General features: G+C 44.2%; 1 protein-coding gene across 1 annotated transcript in view; it reads right to left on the bottom strand.

Moving 5' to 3' along the window:
* Positions 1–169: 169 nt before the first annotated feature.
* The window catches only part of ELP1 (elongator acetyltransferase complex subunit 1), a 29,638-nt gene continuing 8,475 nt past the window's right edge, over positions 170–21,332 (bottom strand). The window contains exons 9-36 of the mRNA XM_082782572.1: positions 21,020–21,110; positions 20,354–20,584; positions 20,090–20,260; positions 19,605–19,704; positions 19,258–19,440; positions 18,386–18,492; positions 17,771–17,874; positions 16,890–16,943; positions 16,683–16,788; positions 15,919–16,034; positions 15,111–15,184; positions 14,403–14,481; positions 14,171–14,250; positions 13,144–13,284; positions 11,899–11,984; positions 11,127–11,275; positions 10,151–10,274; positions 9,595–9,692; positions 8,262–8,463; positions 6,821–6,882; positions 6,251–6,313; positions 6,040–6,100; positions 5,107–5,220; positions 4,277–4,388; positions 3,017–3,144; positions 2,478–2,632; positions 1,213–1,291; positions 170–767 (exon numbers count right to left, since the gene is read on the bottom strand). Of these exons, the coding sequence (XP_082638698.1) occupies positions 700–767; positions 1,213–1,291; positions 2,478–2,632; positions 3,017–3,144; positions 4,277–4,388; positions 5,107–5,220; positions 6,040–6,100; positions 6,251–6,313; positions 6,821–6,882; positions 8,262–8,463; positions 9,595–9,692; positions 10,151–10,274; positions 11,127–11,275; positions 11,899–11,984; positions 13,144–13,284; positions 14,171–14,250; positions 14,403–14,481; positions 15,111–15,184; positions 15,919–16,034; positions 16,683–16,788; positions 16,890–16,943; positions 17,771–17,874; positions 18,386–18,492; positions 19,258–19,440; positions 19,605–19,704; positions 20,090–20,260; positions 20,354–20,584; positions 21,020–21,110 (3,138 nt within the window). The 3' untranslated portion in view covers positions 170–699. The remainder of the gene's footprint in view (positions 768–1,212; positions 1,292–2,477; positions 2,633–3,016; positions 3,145–4,276; positions 4,389–5,106; positions 5,221–6,039; positions 6,101–6,250; positions 6,314–6,820; positions 6,883–8,261; positions 8,464–9,594; positions 9,693–10,150; positions 10,275–11,126; positions 11,276–11,898; positions 11,985–13,143; positions 13,285–14,170; positions 14,251–14,402; positions 14,482–15,110; positions 15,185–15,918; positions 16,035–16,682; positions 16,789–16,889; positions 16,944–17,770; positions 17,875–18,385; positions 18,493–19,257; positions 19,441–19,604; positions 19,705–20,089; positions 20,261–20,353; positions 20,585–21,019; positions 21,111–21,332) is intronic.

Consider the following 21,332-nt stretch of genomic DNA (forward strand, 5'->3'; position numbering starts at 1 on the left):
CACAGCAGCATCGAGCACAGATACCTGGGGTAGCATTACCCAGCAGCGTGCAACACCAACACAAGTATCCCCCCCAGCTTTTTTTTCCATGTTCTCACGTACCCAAGATGTCCCTGGTGCAAGATCAGCAGGGCAGTAATGGCTGTCAGTAATGCAGGGTTCACTCTGATGCAACAAAGTGATTCTGATGAAAATCCGCTATTATCAACACTCAACTTCAGCAGAGGAAACATAACTTACTTGGTTAGCAGCTGCAGTTTGCCACTAGTACAGGCTTACTGGTGAGATCTCTAAGCCCGGCTGAGCAGCTTAAGACATGACCTGCTCTCACGGCAGGTACTGTACCAGCCACGGGAGGAAGTGTGATGAAGAGAAAAGCACCCGCTGGGCACTCGTGGGTTTGCTTCACCTGGAAGCGAGGGCACAGTGGTGGCACGTGCTGGGCTCAGTCAGCAGCCTTCAGATCTGCACAGCCTGCTACTCCCCACCCCTGCACACAAGCTCTGCTGTGGGATGCAAGCGGCTGACACCATTAGCACGATGCAGTATGGGTCACAGGCACAGCTGCATCGCCTGCAGGGACAGCCCCATGAGCAATAGAGCAGGAACGGCAGGACAACAATGGTTTTATATAAGGGTGTAATGAAATGATAATGAAAAGTGACAGTTCAGAGTCCTCTAGGATTCCTTGGCTTTTAGTTACTGGAGAAGATGCAGTTTCCACTGTAGATTTTTATTGAGTTTTGGTGGAATGAGTAGCTCTGGATCTGAAAGGCAAAGAGAACAAATGTCAGAGCACAGGTTACCAGCAACACAGTTTCTCTGGGACCTGTCAACCAATTCATTTGCTTTCTTTCCCATCAAATAACACCGAGAAGTCCCAAACATCGTGTTCACAGCCAGGAGTCTGCTGGAGGACTTTTTCCTGGCAGTTCCAGGAGTAGTAAGGGAAGATGGGAAGAGAACTGAGGACTAATGGGGAAGAGGGCAATTCAGGCAGTAGTTTTAATGCAGGACTTCAGAGAAAATAAAACCTTTTTAAGAAGACTGCTCACTTGTCGCGAGGAAGATGACACCGTAAGGTAAAGCAATAAACTCCTACAGCTGAAGAAACGCTGCGGCTGTTGGCAGGTGTCAATGCTTGAAGAGCCTCAGTGCTCGCTGGCCTCGCTGACATCTCACACCCACACCTAACCCAGAGCCAGAACTAACCTTGTACAACAGGAGCCAGCATCCTCTTCTGCTGATAGGCAGCCATAATGCTGTTAGCAGTTGAGTTGGGACCCAGGACCTGTATGGAGAAGCAATACCCATGTTCCAACCTGTACAGAGGGAGGCTGAGAGCACAGATGCCTACCAAGAAAACTGCTGATAGGCTAGACTCCAGGAGCAAAAGCAGCTGGCTGCAGGAGACCCCACAGCTCAAAGCGATCAGGAATACAGGACCAAAGCCCAGAAACGTCTCAGAAAAGCTGACAGAGAGGCAGAAAGAACTGCTTTGGGACAACCTTTCAGAATACAGAACTTTAATCTCAGTACTTACTTCTTTGCAGCACTTCAAGTGATAGAGTCACTGTGCCTGGGAGTGTTCAAGGAAGGGCTGGACGTGGTGCTTAGGGACATGGTTTAGTGGGTGACATTGGTAGCAGGGGGATGGGTGGACCTGATGATCTTGGAGGGCTTTTCCAACATTAATGATTATGTGATTCTAAGTGCCATGAATTGGCAGGACTACTTTCATTACAGAATCAGCAACATTTAAAGTTCATTGGGGAGCCTCAGCTCCTAAAACCACATTCAGCAGTTTTAATCTCCCCTTAAATGGACACATTAATCAGTGGTAAGGGAAAAGATACTGGGGGACATCTTGTGTTCACCTTGAACGCTCAGAAACTACTCATTACAGAGAAAGACTTTTACTTTGGAAGGGACCTAGTATAGTCCTCATGATTTCTGTGTTAAGCTGAAGCTTGATAAAACTCACCTTTTTGCAGTATACTTTTTATGATACTCTGGTTCAGACCAAACTGACCAATCTGTTTGCTTTTCGTCTAACGATAACGGTATGGACAACCACTATTTCACTACATAAAAGCTATGCTAACACTTCAACCAATAGGGCTGGAAAAGAAAAGAGTGTTCCTTTGTTCTGGAAATTGCTTAAGGAAGAGCTTATGAAAAGAAGTCACGAGGACAAATTAACACATGCCCTATGGGATATGATCATGTCCAACATGGTATTCAGTGGGACAGACACAGCAGGCTGTATCTGTCACACGTATCTAGGGCGTACTGATTCAGAAGTTGCAGCACTTCTATAATGTACTACACATTGCGTCTACTTAAAGTCTGTAGAAAAAGGGGCAGATCTGGAGTGCCAGGGAAAGATTGTGTGTTCTTTGCTGAAGAATGCAAAGCACTACCAACTACTTGGTATTGTATAGCAGGCATCATGAGTGTTGCAGATGAGCACGGACCGGGTTGAGAGAACTCTGCTGCACATCTGGAGTCCAGATTTCTGGGATCGAGGTCTCCATCAGCTGCAAAACCTCTTCCAGGACTTGCTGCAGTCCCACAGCTTGCTCATCAAAACCAAACAGTACAAGCTGCTTCAGAAGGATGTGTACATCTCCTGGAGAGTGAACAGAATACCAAGCAATGATATTTAACATAGGAGTGTGAAATAAACAGCTGTATTGCCCTGGTATCGAGATACAGGACAGGGAGCAACAAATCAGAACTGGTTCTTTGTCCCTACCCAACTGCTAGAGCACCTGAATACAAAATGTGAGCTAAACCTCTCATGGCACTGACAGGTCCTCACTGACCTGCTCCCAAAATTTCAAATGAGGAGACCTCACACTATTAGTTATTCCACCTGGCAGAGGAAGATGAACCGAATAAAAGTCCACCACAGACAGTCTTACGCACCATGAAGCTCCTCTCCTCAGAATACTTATGAAGAGCTGGCCGCGCTCACAAGCTGGAGAGTGGATTAAGATCACTGCCATCCTACCTTTCACATTCTCAACAGCACGGACGCTTTCTCCCAGGACTTCCAGAAGGGCCACATCTTCAAAAGGACTCCCCTCCTTCAAGCTGTATCTCTTGCGTTCAGCCTTGCGCCGGTTCTTTGAGGATCGCCTGGAAAAGACGGATGCTTAATTCTGCTGTGTGCAACAGGATTAGCTGTAACAGGGTGAATTTGAAGATATGTCAACAGCATGCATGCAACTTGTTACCTAAGCCCTTAGTCTCTCCAGTAAAAAGGGTCTGTCTGTATGTTAGCTGATGCATCTTTGCATCAGTATTTAAACACAAGTTGGTAGCTGGGCTGGGAAGCTGTCCTACAGTTTCTCTTCTACAAACACAACTGCTTTGTGTTCCAGCAAGGTCAAAGCATCATTCTAAGCACAGAGTAGGGTAAATTGTTTGACAACGGTTGCTAGCAGGCAAAAGTGAACTCCACTTGGAACAGTTTGGTGCCATGGTCTGTGCTTGCCTGTGCACATTTTAATTTCTGCTATCTCTACAAGCTGTGCACTAACACAGCCCAGCTCCTGGCCCATTATCACAGGGAAACAACTTCTAATCAGAGGCCATTATTAGTTACCTAATGACCCAAAATGATCAGCACACTCTGACACAGATATGCTGAATACTATGGTTGCGTTCTCTTTTCACCTGAGCCACAGAAAGTGCCCTGAAAAAAAACCATGTTTTTTCCACAGCTCTATCTTTTCAAGATTTCAACTAGGGAGTCCAGAAGCGGCCCCACAAACTACACCAACCTTTAACACAGCCCGCCCCACACCGCAGCTTATATTATGAAGAGCACTCAAAAGCAACACAGAAGCTCACTGTGGGAAGAGAACAGGTATGAAATTATATAATGAGCCCCAACTATTAAAATGCAAAGCTTAAGACAAAGAGCACAAGCTGTTAATGTTTGAGAAACTCTGCCTACTTCCTGTGTCAAAACTCCCACAGCCAGCTATTCTGGCAACGTGCCAGCTGCCTACAGAGCCAGCTCCTGCACAGAGCCTGTGCTCACAGCTCCTCTGCTGGGCATTCACTTCCTGCACTACTAGCTTCTGGCATTTTCTGCTCTCTCCCCTCCAACAAGAGTTAAAATAACCAAGAAATGCCTGTAATTAAAACAGTTTCAAGGCATGTACAGCTGCTAGGAAGAGCATGCCAAACATGAGCAAACTGCCCTCCCAAATAAAGGCTGATGCCAGGGCAGCCACCATCTAATTTGGAGGCAGATACCTACGCTGATATTCTTGAATTGCTGTGTGAGTATTTGCTGTTCATGTCGCTAGCTGTCACAACACTGCTGGTTTCAGAGAAAAGATCCAATTCTGGGCAATTTGGCATTTCATAATCTGCAAAACACATTAACAACTGTCACAGCATGGAAAAAGGTCACAGTTATTCCAAGCCTTCTCTCTGGGTAACCTATGTGGCTTTCTGCAAAAGCAGCCTGGGCAGATTTGTTCTACCTGTTGGTGCACCGGAGCCCTGCGGCTCTCAGCCCACTCAGCCCGCACACAAGAAGAAAGAGAAATTGTGAGAAGAGCGCGGCTCCTCTGCCTTGGCAGGGACTGTGATTATTCAATGGCACACTCAGAGGGATGACAATCTCAGTGCAGCAGATCTGGACCAGGACAGAATGTTCTGCTTTCAGAAAACTTTCCCGAAGCCAGTGTGTTCTTGCAGGTGTGTATGCCTAGGAGGTACTCAGCACAAAGGATGTGCTAAGCACGGCCTGACCCAGGCAAGCTGCCATTGTGGAGACAGTGCCATCTCATTCTGAAGTGCTCTCAGTTGTGTTTAGCATTCTTATCCCAACAAAGCTGTGACACAGATAGCAGTGAAAATAAAGCTCTTAATGGAATGGGTCAAGGTCAAACAATTGCACCTCAACTACGGTGCAAGGGGTGGGGTGAGAAAAATGCTGTTTCTGGGGTGGTAGATACCACTGGAGCTACAAGAGGGTACACTGCAGCTCCATCAGGGTAAATAAGAACCACAAAATTAAAAAAAAAAAGGATAATCACAGTTACTTATGCAAAAGAAAGTCATATGCATTTTAATACAAACCATGTAGGCTCTCACTAGCCTTCTCCTTCAGCTCTCGGACTACCTGCAGGCGACTCTTATGGCGAAGAAATGCTGTTTTCTGAGAATCTAGCAACATCAGCTGACTTTTCTGGGCTGCTCAATAACAAAAAAAGATCAGATCCAAGGTAAGAACATGAACATTTGTACAAGGGAGTCAGAAGAGTATTCTTACACAAGGAGCTTGAAGAAACACAGTCCTCCAAGCACCTTGGAAGTCAGGTGTAAAGCACCCAAAAGGACTCATGCGGAAGGAAATTCAAAGCTAGTAGCACAAGAGCACACCAAACTTAAATGCAGCTGGGTGTGGAAAGAACTAACTGGCTAGACAAGCATCTCTGGAACAGGAGTCTGTTTCTAATACAGGAAGAGAAGAAAGCTCTGTGAACACATCTCTTTACATTAATTAGGTTCAAGCTAAACAAAAATATCGCTGAACTCACATAGCCTATTGCCCATAGCATGAGAACAAAGAACATCTGACAGCTATCAAACATCTTCCGGGGCTGAAGAGAGAATACTGGTATCAAATAATATTTTCAAAAGAGCTTCTTTAACAAACAGCAGTTTTCGTAGCCCATAAATCTGCCACCACACATTTGTGTGCTGGAACAAGGGCTGTTTTCCTTGTTCATAGACATGTAAACACCTACTCCCTTGCAGTCTGTGACTGTGAAGTCTGAAAAAGCTCAAAAGCTTAACTAAACTGAAAAGAGCCTATGGCAACTGCAGAGCTTCAAATGTTCAGTAGAATGCTGGCAAATGCAGCTAACTGGCCAACATCAGCTGGGCAGAATCAAAGCACCCTTCCATACAGCTTCCCGTACGAGTGTGCTATGGCTTCCCACAGGCCCAGCGAAGACCTCCTTCCACCTCCTCAGCACAGCAAAGTTTCAGGTTTGTGCACAGATTTACCTTCCAGGATGGCGGGTTTGAAGTTAGTCTCCAAGATATCCAGCCTATCATACTTGTGAATCTGAATCAGGAAAAGGAAACAAGATATTATTTGGAGATCTAACCTAGACTCCATCCCTGTTCTTGCACTCTAAAAAAAATAAAAAATAATTATATCCACTTCTTGCTATCCAGACAGTATTTCTGGTTCTTGAAATTTGAAATTCCTTACCAGTCTTAAAGCTTCTTCCCACAAAGCCCCTTCTAGAAGGAGGAGAACAGCCTCTTCGTAGTCCTGGAAAGACAGAGCAACTGTTGCTACTGATGCTAGAAGTACGCATTTGGGTAGCACCTACATGATGCGTGCTTCTACTCAGCAACATCAGTCACAAGAATACAGCTGTGCCCAGTACCTTGGAGTGCTGACACAAACAAAAAGCTCTCATTAAAAATAAACAAAACAAAACAAACAAACACAACAAAAGCCCCTTTTGAAGGGAAAGTCCCTCTGGAACTCATAATTCTTTATTCCAGCACTCATACTTCAGCTTTCTGAACCTTTTCATACCAAAGCAGAAGTAACTTCATGAGTAGAAAACCTGGGGACACAGCATTCATCTACTCCCTGATTGCTGCATCACCCAGACCTTCTCTGCCATTCCAAAAGGAACTCATGGCACAGAGTGTTCTGTAGTCAGCACATATGGAGTCACATGCAGCCCAGGAGAACAGAAAAAATAAAAGATGGAGCTTATCTTGGACAGAGGATGTTGCTGGGGCACAGACAGGAGAGGCACATTACCTGAGCGTACTGCTCCAGGAGCACGGCTGCCTCCGCATGCCTTCTCTGTTCAACCAGCTTTCCTATGAGAAAAGGTGGAGTTCAGCTTTTCAGGAGCAGCTGGATTTTCGACTACAAAACAATAAAGTACAGGAACATCCCACTCACTGTAGCACCTTCTACCTGCTCAGACACTTATTTAATCTGCATGATAAAAAGAAGGGCTGCCTGATGTCGAGAATTCATTAACCTGTATCATCATCAGCCAGTTGCTTGTGAAATTGATGATTCTTGTCTCTCATAGCCACTTGAAGAACCTCTCCCCTACAGTTTTAGACAGAAATAGTGAAGAGTCCCCTGAGTGGAGGAAGGCAGGATGTAAACAGGAAATCTCTCTTGAAAGCTTCAGTGTATCACAGTCTCAGTATCTGCTGGGAGAATTATGTCTGTTGCTCTCTGTGGTATAGCCAGGAAGCACCAAACCTATGGGATTCAAGACTTATAGTCCCTTAAAACTTAGGACCAGCTTTAGCACTGGCTTTTCTGTTAGGGTGTAAGTGAGAAAATGATACACAGGGCCAAGGAAAAAAAAAAAAAAGAAAGAAATTACCTAAGCAAATTGCATCGAATTTTATGTGCTCATCCTGCTAAATTACAGTTGTGATTTAAGAGGGGGCACTAGAAAAAGCATTAAAGGCAAGTCATGAAGGATCCAAACTGCATTAAGTGATAGAAAAATAAAATACTGGAATATCCAAATCTGGAAGACTACTCCCAGAAGCCATTCCCACTGTTTAAGGGGTTCTTCATAAACTCTGCCTCTGAGTACAGCAAAACCCAGGATTATGCTCCATTTTCTTGCTGAAATACGTGCCAGGCTCACGACACATCTCATGCATGAAGCCTCGTGTTTCTTAGTGAGCACAAACTCTTAAGAGAACCCATCTTTTTTTCCGGCAGTAGGACCACACGTAGCTTTATGTGTACCTGCCTGTCCTGACGCTAGCAGGCTTTACGGAGAAAACATGAAGATGGAGCACCAAATTCTGCAACAGCCTTTAAGGTCTGTGGCTAGGCAATATCAGTGTGCACAGCATCTGGAGGACTCAGTCACGTCAGATGCTTTAAACAATCTCCATTCCCTGAGGTTAACCAAGGAAACAATCTGGAACAGCAGTTCAGCAACAGGTTGCAAGGAAAATGCAAGAACCAGTCAGCCCCGGGTAGCCAAGGCCATAACTAGCTCGGCAACTCTGGGGTGCCAACCAGCTCAGCCCCAGCATTTTTTGGTTCCTGTGAGAAACAAAGGTGATGTGCAATCACATAAACCCATGGGAATTACAGTCCTTTAAGAAAAACACTGAAGACTGAGGCTTTCTCTGATTTTAATGAAAAATCAGAACGAACGAGAAATAAAAGCAGCCAGTTTTGGTCTGCTCACCTCCACCCTCTCAAAGCCTACCTGCCATGCTCTGTGCCAGGCTGGACAGCTTATCCGTCGTGTAACCAAGCCGTGAAGCCATGCACAGGGCTTGCTGCCAGCTGCCACTGCTCAGAAATGCATCGAGTGCTTTTGCAAAGATGCCAGCCCGAGCAAATATCAGTGCAGCCTGTTCATAAAGCTGCTTCTGAATCAAATACTCCCCATATGCATCGCTGATATCCTGCAAGACAGGGACAAAAGAGAAGTAAGAAATCAGCTGTGGAGTCAGCAGCAGTCCTACACTAGTGAGAATTAAATGGATATCATCCCCTGAGGAACCTCCAGGCACAATGTTCTACCTCATTTCAAACTTTTTATCAGCTGAAGGGTTTTGATCAGCACACACAGACTTTTCATACAGTACTAAAGTAAGAGACATAAGGAAATACCTAACTTACCAAACTGGGTAACCTACAAACTGCAGGAAATCAGCCCCTTCTTCCCTACTCCAACCAGTAATTTTTGTTAGGTCTCCCTGAACCATGTCACCCTAGGAGTCAAAGACTGGGGCAAGAGGGTGCAGGCCCTTGAACTCTGTAGGCACAGGCTGTTCAAAATCAATACATGCAGCTTCTCTAGGCTATTCCAAGCTCACAATCTATATCAAGAAGGGGATGATATATTTGACTGGAGTAATACAGAAAGAATAAAAGACTCCATATTAAGCCAGAAACAAATCTCTCTCTCGAGAGACCTTTCTACTGTCACCTTGCTGCAGAAAGACAAGTTTCTGCATCACCCTTCTTACTTCTTCACCAACTTCTTTTACAAAGGCTTGTTTGTTGTATACTTAAAAAAAAAAAAATTAAATTAAATGCATTCATTTACATTTGACAATAGCCTTGGGCAAGCTACAGTTCTTCAGTACTGAAATCTACAAGGGACTCTACATGCTAGAAAAGGGCACACCTAAGAGTGCCTCAAGCTCTCTAACGCTCTCCAGAATAGTTTACAGACAACAAAATGTCCCCATACAACCTGCAAGTGCTACACAGAAAACCTGTATCACAAACATCAAGATGAGTACACCACAAGACAGCACAGCAGAAACCAAACTCCCAGGTGCTCTCTTGGACATGAGATCAAAGAAGTAACAGCTGCTCTTTCAATGACCAGACCTAGCAGGCTCAGTGCTAAGAGTAATTCCAGGTATGTTGGAGAAAGGTCTCAGACAACACAGGAGGAGCAACGCCCTACAAAACCTGAATGCAAGTGACTGTTGTCTCACTCCTGCCCTCACTCAAGGTGCGGGCGATATGCAAACAACTATGTGAGAGAATTAAAAACCTGCATGCTACACATGCTTACACACCTTGTACTCCTGAGTGCTTGAGGCGTACAGCTTCAAGGCTTCACAATACAGATTCTGATCTTTCACCAAGTTCAGAAACTCAGAGAAGTGTTCAGGACCTGCAGAGATATTTTATTTTTTGTAGCAACAAAAGAGAAAGTACATGACTCCCACGGACCCCACCCAGACAGGGTTCATTTTATTAAGAAGCAACAAGAGGTGCTTTGGTGCAAGGTCGTAAGTGCACCTACTCTATCACCCCAAACCCAAGGGATTCACTTTCTTAAGGTTTGCTTCACTTTTGCCAGCAGAGTTAACTGGGGAAAAGTCAACAGCAACTGGAAGAAAACAAAGGCTTATGCTTCACAATCGCAGGACAGTACACACATGCCCACCTTTCTCCCTGCCCCAAGCTACACTACAAAAACTATGGAGAAAAAGTTAACCAAGCATTACCGGGAGAGAAGATGACCTTGTGAAATTCTCCTTCTTTAGCTATTTCCCCCCAAAGGTTCTTTGAAAGAAAAATGTTCTACTACAGAATTTCTTAGAGATGCTGCATGTGCAGGACACCTACCACATTTGCTGAGGTGTCCAAGAGCTTTTGCATATCTCTTCAAATGTTTGTCTATGGTGTACCGCTGATAATTGGTCTCCATCTTCTGGAGAGTATTTAAGAAGGGTAAATATTCTTTTGGGTCCTGTGAAGAATAATAAAAACAGCAGCTTAGTTAGTCTGATAAAATCCTTATTCACACCCCATCTTCAACAGCAGACAGCCCCAAATTTTAAATTATATCATAACACACTAAAGAAAATTTTTCATTAAAATGTAAGCCATCCTGGAGAATCAGTTCTGTGTATGTACTCTTGCCTGGTAACTTAAATTACCAGGCTCACACATGAACTTCAGCACTATCCAGAGACTATGGACACTTAAAATTAAAATTCCCATGTATTTGATATGCATCACACTTAATATTGTTTACTAGTAGCTATTATCATATGTAAATTTGCCTTTATACAGCTGCCTGGTATCTTCCACACCAGAAGTCATGAAAATCACATTCCTGTGTTTTAAGCCCGTTAACACAAAGAGGATGTTTTAATTGACAGGCAACAGGCTCTGCTGTAACATCTGGAAACTCTGTGAAGATCCTGACGGGGATTTTCATTGAGACTTCAAGTTACAGATGCTGGAAGATACGCACTGTTGTTGTAGCCACCACCAACTAAGCAAAAACTGAAAGAGTACAGAACTAGAATGCAGCCACAATGCTGTAGACGATAGTCCTCCCCTACTCTGCAGTGCTGCTCTAGAACAGACCTGTATCACTTTGAGCACAAGCAAGTTCCCTAACTTGTGCTCAAAGAGTACTAATAGATGCAGAGGCATGCCATATTCCTCGCATCACCCCAAACACACAGAGGACCTGAGCAACTGAAATCCTGCCTGTGCAGAGAGCTACAACTAATAAAACATGTGGGCTGACTCACAAACTACAATGAACCTTTGGGAAAGAAAACTGTTCACTGAAACTATAAACCAAGACCTTTTGAGACTTTTCTGCCACCATGATGACTAAATCAAAGTCATATGTGCCCAGGGAGTAATCATACAATTCATTGACATCCACAAGGAAAAGCAGGTATTTTAGTGCTTCCTCTGCACTCACAGCTGTGACATTTGGAGAAATGCTCTCTGTAATGAAAGAAACACAACATCAGTCACATCATTAGCAGTGGAACACCGGTCTGAGAAATGGATGCAGTATCTAGCACAACCTTAACACCACATAAAGACCACTAAACTGATGGCTCACTCCACCTTGCAGGAGGGGTTACTTGGCTGTTTGCAGAGTCTTTCCCACACAGCTTCAAAAAACATCCCAAGCACAGTAATTTATGCAGCGTGCTATAGTGACAAGTCAGAAGTATCAGCACAGAATAAAAGCACAGTCTAACAGTTTGAGGCACCAGGACCTAGAACAGAAACCTCCTACTCCATGCTGGGAGAAACTCAGTTCTGAACTGAAAGACAAAACAGCTCCAGCTCTTGCCTGTCTGCTGACATACCTAGACAAAGGATGAGCAAAGGGTAGGCACAAAACTTAAGAAGGGTAAGTACAAAACTACTCATCATAGCTGACAAACTGCTGTTCTATTAACAGCAGTTTCAAGTTTCATAGTTAGTTTCAGGAACATTTCTTTTTTCTGACAACCTCCACAAACAGCCACCTTAAAATAATTTTCAGGGTAAACCATGCTAACAATGAAAGCTCTAAACTCCACATATTTTCAACTCTTGTGTTCCTGATACAACACCTCGAAGATTATGAACCTTCTGGAGAGCAATTTCCAGTTCTGGAGGATTTTTCTTTACATGTGCTGTCAGTATTGATAGGCAGTATCTAAAAAAAACAGAAGCAGTAGATGAAAAAATTAGACAACACTTTCTTTAAAGAAAAGATCATCTTTAAAGGTCCCTTCCAACCCAAACCATTCTACAGTTCTGTGAAAGAAAAAAACTACTCAAGCTTTTTCAATGAAAACAGAGAACAAGAGGAGAACCAAATATACCAAAGAGATTTAGTTTTTTTTTTTTTTAATTTAAATTAGAATAGATTAAATTTAATTTAAAATTTATTTTTTTTTTTAAATTTAAATTAAATTTTCCCAAACGTACTGCAAGACTGGAGGTGTGTTTTGAGTAGAATGAGCTTTCTTGCTATGCCAGACAGTATGAATGGAGAGGTAACACCCATCAAAAAGCTCAGATTGCTGGGTGTAATTTTCCAGATTAAATTTGGCATTTTTTATTTTTTATTTTTAATAAAAATGAAAGCTTTCTAGGAGGTTATTTCCACATTCATATTATTCACACGTACTATTTCAAAACAGGTTTCCCATGTAAGGAAATCCTTTGATTACCAACACAGTTTGCTGTAAAGTGTCTTAGTTTTCAAGGTACAGCAACAACCCACTGTCTGCTGCTCCTGTATCCACTGTTTCACATGTGAGTTGCCCAGGATTTAACACTACTTCACCAACCACTGATATTATCCTATTTTCCCACCCTTTAATTTTTGTCTAGTCTTGATTCATCCAAGGAGGATGGTGACAAAAAGGTAACCATTCAGAAATACAGCTGAAGATTTACAAAAATAATTCAGTCTCAGACAGAACAGCTGAGGTTTTTCTGAAATGCCATCTGCTCCATAAAGCCAGCACTTCCCTGGGATGACAATCTTGCTCATCTCTCTCCATCCCCCATGTCACACAGTGTTCCTAAATTCAGTCTGTTTTTCAAACCCTTGTAGGCGTCCTGCCTCTATTTCTTTAATACTTCAGGGAAAAGATATTTTGCTATCTCTGGAATTATTAGATGCTGTGCTTTTCAGAAGAGTATCCTCAGCAGATAGTAGGTACAGCGATACAGGCTTTGCAGAGCACAGGTTCACCTCAGGGGATCCAAAGCAAAATAACTGACATTAAGGACACCTTCGCTTTTCTGCTAGTGATTTAACAGAAATCTCTCTAGTAGTTCCTTCACCATAAGCAAATGCTCACTTTTCAGGGTCAATACGCTCCATGGCAACTCTCATCATATCACATATGAGGTTTACTTTCTTCTGATCGAGATGCTGACGTGGTTGAGCATTACTGCTACCATTCGGAGTCGGGTACATGCTCTTTGTGAAATCTTCCTCCCTAAATAAAAAGACATGAATACCAGCCTGGTCCATCACTTAGTTCAGCACAAAGACAGTAACATTAAAACACAGAAATGTATGCAGAAACAAAATAGCTCATATGTCATTCAGCGCAGACAAACAATCTGCCACACTACCAGAAAGCTCTCCAACATCTCTTATCCATCCCAATTGATTTTTAGCCAAATGAGGTACTGAAAAAAAAACAAGAACTGGTCAGAGCTGCTGTAGTTACACAAGACTTGGAAGGTAGTATTTTCAAGATACAGCTGCATTCTACTAAATCCACTGTGGAGGCGCTGGGCAAAGAACGCTTCTGAAAATTAAGACATTTGATTTTACTTCTAGACAAAGATTTAAGGTCAGGTCAAAACTGAAAATAGACACAGAGAAGACGAGTGTTAGCTCTAGTTCCCAAACAAATTACTTCAGCAAGCCTGAGAAGTCTTGAAGCTACCAGTGCTTTAAAACCTCTTTGTCACTCAACCTCAGAAAGAAATCAGGGCGTCTGATTTGGGAATCTAAACAAGTAACTTGGCTTCAGGTCTCAGACAAACAGGGCTGTCATGCCTTTCTTTATAGGGGTACAAAACCTTTTCTGTCAACATTTGTCCTTCTACAGAAAGCCAGCAGACAAGTCAAACCAGTCAGATGGTGTCCTAACAACCCCTTAGTGGAAAAATGTAATGATTGCCTCCAAGTTGAAATTCCCCAAAAGATACACTTACTGTCCTTGAAACAACTGAGCTCACTTGAGTTTTTATGACCCAGCACATCAGATTTCTGTCTGAGTCCTTCCACTGAAACTGAATAGCTGCCAATACTTTGTCAAAACAATCCACCACCAATTACATGCATGCTTTCATTTGCAGAATTATACTCACTTCAGTTCTGTGAAAAACAAGTTGATATGGTTCACAGAATCTATTTGCTTGATAAAGGTTTCTACGTTTTCCAGAAATACCTGAAATGAACAAGAGTATTGCTACTGTTATTCTGACAAGTACAGGAACTACAGGAGCAAGTTCAAAGACCTTCTTTGAATGTACAAGATGAAGGAATCCGACCAGACTAGATGGATATGGAAAAGGACACAACAGAACTGGGCATACTTGCCTTGGGATTGTGGTCATAGAGAAGATTGAGGTTGATCCTCAGCTTCCTCATGCACTGAAATGCTTCCCTGAACATAAGCCTGGGGGAATGAGTCAAGAGGGACAGTTTACATATTGGATAGGTACAGTATCCACAAACAGAGGCAGCTCACTAGAGGTAACTACAGACCCAGCTGGAGGGGAACAACAGCCTAGGCAACAAGCCACGTAGACTGCCTTCCAGAAAAACCGTGCGAGGTCAGTCCTCTTCACTGCCAGCCTCTGCAGTTGAGCGGACCAGTAGATCAGGTTGCAGTAGGTCGGGGACAGGCTTTGAGTTTTTATATTCCTCTCTTAGAGAACTACACTTAAGTCTAATGGAACAACTTCTCTTTCAGAGAACTTGAACAAAATTATTTAGCAAATACAACATGAAAAATAGCAAGCAAGTCATGAAGGGATCAAAACGTCTGGAGAACGGAGCAGACCAAGATCTCTCCCACCCACTCAGTCTTAGTACATAAATAAGCCCCTCAATGGTGAAATGTGAGTCAGATGGGACTGCTGAAATTTGGATTTCTAGGTGGTAGACCCAGAAACAGTTTCATTCCTACCTAGAAAGCCAGTTTCTTTGAGTCCAGCCTCCCATCCTTCTGCAGCACTACGAGAGATGGGCTCTGAACAGCTCAGCATGGGGGAGGGAAGACCAGAATATGCCGGCACCATTTACCTGTCTAGCCACTTTCGAATCTGGGCAAGAACCAGAGCTCGGTGGTGAACGGTCTCCAGATTTCCTCTTGGCATCTATAGCATAAGATCCACGTCATTATTTCTTGTAGCTACTCAGCCTACATAGAAGACAAAGTGAGGATAGGCTAACTCTTCTAGGCTTGTCTGCTATTTGCAGTTTCACGTGCTTGTTTGTTCACCTCAAAGAACAGTTTCACTTAACCTGAATCATCTGAAAATTCTCTCAGCTCAGGAACATTCCTTCCTTAGGAGGCTAGACCCCACACAACAGGACAAGACACAGAGCAAACTGATTTGGCTCTCAGGTTCTTGCTGCTCTGAAGAGGATGTTAGGCTACAGACCTCCAGAGGTCCGTAACAGATGAATCCTTCCATGTCCTGCGAGCCTCTGCTGGTTCTCAAGAGTGAGCACAGCACTCAAAATTCGGACAAACTTGATGCCAAATCTAATGGAGGGTTGCTAGAACATACAGCGAGTACAAAGAGGCGGGTCTGAGATTCACAGAAGAGGCCACAATACATAACATTAATCTGCCTCAGCCAGTAGGAATTTGAACACCACCCCCAGTTTGGTATGAACACAGTTGCCTGTGCTCCAACTAACTCCCAGAGACATGCTCAAAATCGCTCCATATCTAGCCTAGAGATTGGAAGTGCTGTGCTGCAGCAGCACAGGAGATCAGCTTTGTAGTGCTGTGTGCATTATTTGCAGATTGATCAGCTACCTACCGAGACAAGCCCTCTACACCCCACCAGCAAACCTCAGCAGACACGTGCAGAGCACTGACCTGTAGCACAACCTTTGTGTCCTGGGGCACAACGGTGACGATACGCGAGCCTCGCTCCACCTTGCGCAGCGTCTCGCTGTTAGGGGCTGCAGCACTGCTCAGGCCAGCCTGAAGGGCTGAAGACAGCAGTTATCAGCAGACACGCACACACGCCCCTGCACAGTGCCACCTGCACAGCTTTCCTGTGTAGCTCTGCAAGGTCTCCTACTTCCCCAGCTCAGTCAACAACACATCGATGGTCCTTAATGGCTGCAAGCAGGTCGAGAACCTTTTAGCGCTGAGCAGTGCTGTACAAAGTAGAGGTGTGCCCTCTATACACCAGGAAGATGAAGCTTAATGCACCAGAGAGAGGAGCACTGAAAGCTGTAGAGCGCCAATAACCTGTCATCCTGACCCTCATGAGGGCCTCATCTCCCTAATGGACAGAAACTCTTCCTGTTGGGATCCCTTCTCTGCCACATGCCCTTGAATACCAGAGCGCCTTTTCTGTTTTTGGACATGTAGGGAAGGAGAGAATGCAGAGCTAAGCTGTTGAAAATAGGGAAGGAACAACCATAGGACAAATCCTGCTCCCTGGGAGGAATGCATGATATTCAGAGTCATTCTCCCGTGCTCCTTCCTCTCTTGCAGATTTTTGCAAGCAGCTCTCTTCCTCTGTCCTAAAGTAGCTGCTTTGAATGACCCAAATACAGCAGGTTTGGATGTGGAAAAATGGGGACACGTTGCAGGTCCAAGACAATGGCCATGGCAGAACTGGCATTTACCTTTCACTGTTAGGTCCTTCAAACAGAAGCACTGACAGGTGTGGGAGTTGGTTGTCACCAACAAAAATTCATTGTATGTTGCAAATGAGGTGATGTTGGAAGCAACCTGTAGAAAAATTACTATGTTTATTGCTGTATAGAGCACAAAAGGAAATCTGCCTTTGGCAGAGGAAAAGGGGACAGAGTAAGGGGAAAATGCTTTGGTACCTCAGTGTCGTTAACAAAAAAACGGCATCGATCAGTGAGGCCCAAGATCACCTCCTGTAAATGAAAAGGATGACAAGTGTGAGGAATCAGTGTCTCAATCTCCAGTGTTTCACCACAGTGACTGGCAATGGATTCGAGTGCTTTACAACTGAGTATCAACTACTTCATGTGAACGATCTAGAAAAGCCGGACAGGAAGTCAGGCAGTCTCTATTCCAGGAGGGTTTACCTAAGTGTCTTTAAATACTTCTGGCTGGAAAACTAGCTTGGTTTACCCTGTCACAGAAACATAACAAAAGCAGAAGCCACACCAGACCATTTCGTTTATTTTATTTAGCAGCTTTAGGTGCAAAATAACAGAGGATAGACACTAGTAGAGAGGAGAAGAGATTAAAGCAACTCCATACCACACTCACCTGGATACCCACTGAAGGAAAGAAACCCTGAAAATAGCAGCAAAATAGCTAGTGATTCCTTAAGCTGTTGTTGGTGATGGTTTCTCGATAGTTACAGGAAACACTACTAGCAGTAGATCTGCAGTAACTCAGAGCAGATGTATTTGCTAAAAGGATAGCTTCAAATAAAACAGAGCAAAATGCTGTTTTCACAGAGCACAGCAGTAACTGATGAAAATCTTAGAATTGAAATTTCTTGCTCTTCAATTAGATTATTCATGAAATTAACAGGAAGGGGAGATTGGATGTTAACTACAAGCCATCAGAAATGCTCTAGAAGACAAGGAAAGATGTGCTGTCATATCTGCATAGAGCCTTACAAAGAACCCAGTTAAGTATCACTGGACCCTGGGCAGAAAATTATGGTGCACGTTTGACACAAAGAACAAATAAGTTAGGAGTTCAAACTGCTCACAGTCTTACTTACTTCACCACCGATCCTCGTGAGAGCAGTCTGCACGCAAAGCTGGGGGAACTGGACAGCACAGCCACTGCTACTCTGCCAGGGCTCAAGGACTGGAGGAGAAGCCTCTGAAGAGCAAAGAAGATCAGACTGTTTTCCAGCCTAAGATTCAGACATTACAGCCACATAATATAAATCCCAGGAAACCACAGCTGCAAGTATCTGACAGTATCAGACATGGAGAGGAGGAATATTAAAATGTAAGTCCAGCACATGGCAGAATAGAAGGTGGTAACTTCTAGAGGCTCAGAAGCGACTTTATTCTACTACAGAACAAGAAGCACCAAGGATGTGGCAATTCAGTCACCACTTCTGAAGCCTCTAAACCTGTTGTCATCTTTTCAAATGACAAAGTCAGAGCTATCATTCTCAACAACGTTAACTGCTCTCAGTTGAAAATCACTAATTCTAATCAATTTGTGGGGCTAAAAGGAGCATGAAATCCAGCACTAACCACTATCAAGGGTCATGTTCCCATGTTCCTGCAAGTCAAATCATCATTAAATGTTTTAAGATTTTATTTATTTTTTTAAAACAACTACACCTCAGGCCAGGGGGCCTTAACAGGGTCCAGCTTACCCCAGAGGTACTTCAGGATCCGTCCATCGCCTAGCTGTAGAGCTACAGTTTTGGTCACTGGGCTGCAGCACAGGCTTATCACTTCTCCATCTACAGGCACAGACAACCTGGAGCAAGGTACAAAAGACACAGAGCATCAGTCACGGTGGATACCTTTAACACCCCAATCCTCCATTTCCTGGGGCCAGAGTGAAGGGTGTAGATCTCCAGCCCGGACCCATGTCTTTGTCATGTAAATCCTTACATCCTTCTTCAGTCTTTTCACACTTACATGAGCTGACACTGGTAAAAAAAAAAGAGCACTAACAACTTGTGTCAATTAGTGTTTGCCTAGCTGTGCTAGTCACTGTCTGCACACTTACAGCACCCTGCAAAACCCACACTTCTTTTGTTCCAATCTACAGTTCACATGCAAATTACCCTGCCTTTGCCTTGTAAGTGCTGCAGAAAGTGACTCTCAGGATCTCTCTGTGAAGCAGATTTTTGTAGTCCACTTGGCTTCCTTTCATGCTGACTGCACAAAGACCAGCAGGAGGAAGACAGGAATAACAAAAGGCTACCAGTCCTCTCTGGACTTTAGTAATGTGGACAAAGGGTAGAACTGAGAAACTTGCTCCAAGGGCCTGGACTTCAGAGAAGGTAACAGAGATATCCTGCACTGACACGGGCATGCTGGCATACCAAGTCTTGTTAGGCTGGGTGTAGGCATTAGGACTACATGCAGGCAGCTTCATGAGCTGTTTTGTTCTCCTGCAGGAAGACAGCCAAATCCCCCAAGGCCAGTCCCCCAACAGCCTCCAGGATGCATGAGAGAATTCCTTCTAAGCCCCAAGGCACTCTCAGACCTCACCCACTACTGCAATCTCTTGTACCGTAAATTCAGGTGCTCTTCTTCAGCTCCAGTCACATGAGGTGCTGCAGTCAGGTGGTGAAGGACAGACTGAGAAGCACGCTGATTCTGACCGACCACCAGGAAGCTGTCATCTGGCAGCCAGGTCAGAGATCGGAGCCCAAGAGGATGCATCATCTCATCGGCGCTGCTGCCCAGATCAACTCTGTCATGAAATAAGAAAGACCATGAAGAAAATAGAACTCTATTTTAGTTTTTACATCAAAAACCTCACTGCAGAAAGCCAAGATCCTCCTAGGCACAGCCTGGCTGTAGAGACACACAGCATGGCTAGGAATCCACTCTGCAGTTGCACTAGTTCTGTATTACCTGTATGTTTTATCCAGGTGTGGCGTTTCCACATTGGCTTTAAATCCATTTCCACCCACAGCTCCTAACCTGATAGCGGGATCCTTCACTGTCCTCTGTCCTAACAAACACAGAACAAAATAGAGTTCAGACATTCTGCCAACAGAGTCCCTTCCATTTTCATCCTTATAAAAAAACCACAGATGCTACAGGAAGTGATTATGAAAATATAAAATATACCACCCCTACATGTACAACCGGCACATCCTCCTCCTTATTAACATTCACCCTGAGGAACAGAACTACCTTGTAATGTCGCAAAGCATAACCGAGAGGCTGTGGCAGCGGTCTCTTGTCCAACAGCACACTGAGTATTACCCTGTTCATAGGAGTGCTTCGGGAAGCGCTGGGCAGCTCAAACAGACCCTGTACAGCTAATCCCAGATTGATTCCAAGTGTCAGGGACAGGGTTTCTGTTAAAAAGCAATAGTGAAACATACTCTCACCATATCTGTACACAGTGATCTTGTTATCAGCATCCAGGACAGCCATGTCTCCACTATGTTTAGGATCTGTGTGAAATGCAACCTGATTAACTGCTTGTTTGAGCTGAAGCTCATAGGTACACATGGGCGGAGGCACCACAGCATGCTGGAATGCCGTGACAAGCACTTTATCTGTGGAAGAAAGCAGAAAGAAACCAAGCTGTAACAAGTTTCAAATGTCAGAAAGGCTCTTATTAGGTTCTTTACTGAAAGCAGGAGTCTTACCTCCATCTATGACAGCCACATTTGCCACGTGCTGGCTGTTCTGCCCCATCCCATGGTCTGTGGTCCAGTGCCAGTCATAGCAGAGGTACTGCCAGCCCTGGCAGAGCACATGCAGCCTATATGGGACCACTGGGTCCCACAGCAGTGACACCAGCTTATTTTTTTCCATGTTGCCAAAATGCAGACTTTGCTTCAAGTACCAGTGATAGTTCCCTGTGGTCCATAGCTGAACTATAGATAAAAAAAAATAAATAAAGTTACCAGACATTACTACTTGAGACCCATCTCAAACCCTCCCCACTGCTCTTCTGCAGGCGACTTAACAGTTTTACCCTCCAGACCATGGGCTCTGTCATACAACACCCTGCACAAGACAATTGCAACCCCTGATTTAAATCAAAGGAGTTGATCTTAGAATTCCTCTATCTCCCCTCTCTAAGAAGGGAAGGGATCACACCCTAAGCATTCCATGTAATACCACCTTCAGATACAGCAACATGGGAGATGCTTTGAGCTCAAGCTAGCTAGCGTTTCTTCCTGACCTGCAGAGGGATCTCAAAGCTGTAGATAAGCCATCCCAAAGTCTCCTCTCCTGCAGAGGAATATCCTTTGCTGACCACATTCACAGGCAAGTGTAAAATCCAGAGCCTCACAGAGCGCTCTCACCGTAACTGTTTGGGTTGGAGTTTTCAGTCTTCAGCTCTTCCAGCCATATAGCCAGGACCGTGGAATCTGCATTCCAAAGCAGTTCATTAACCTGCAGAAACAAAAGATGGCTCTTACTGGATACCGCTGCCTCTGCAAAGACTGGGTACATTTCAGATCAGTTCTCAAGACCATGAGTTGTTCCTTATGTTCAACAAGGTAAGGTACATGCCTTAATGTACTAACACAGTACTTGCATACTGCAAAGCTCCTGACAGCTGGAGCAAAGCGCCCTGAAGCAGAACCCATCACAGCAGCTGTACACAGCTGAAGA

Source organism: Aythya marila (genome assembly GCF_965140915.1).
Source record: "Aythya marila genome assembly, chromosome: Z".
Taxonomy (NCBI): domain Eukaryota; kingdom Metazoa; phylum Chordata; class Aves; order Anseriformes; family Anatidae; genus Aythya; species Aythya marila.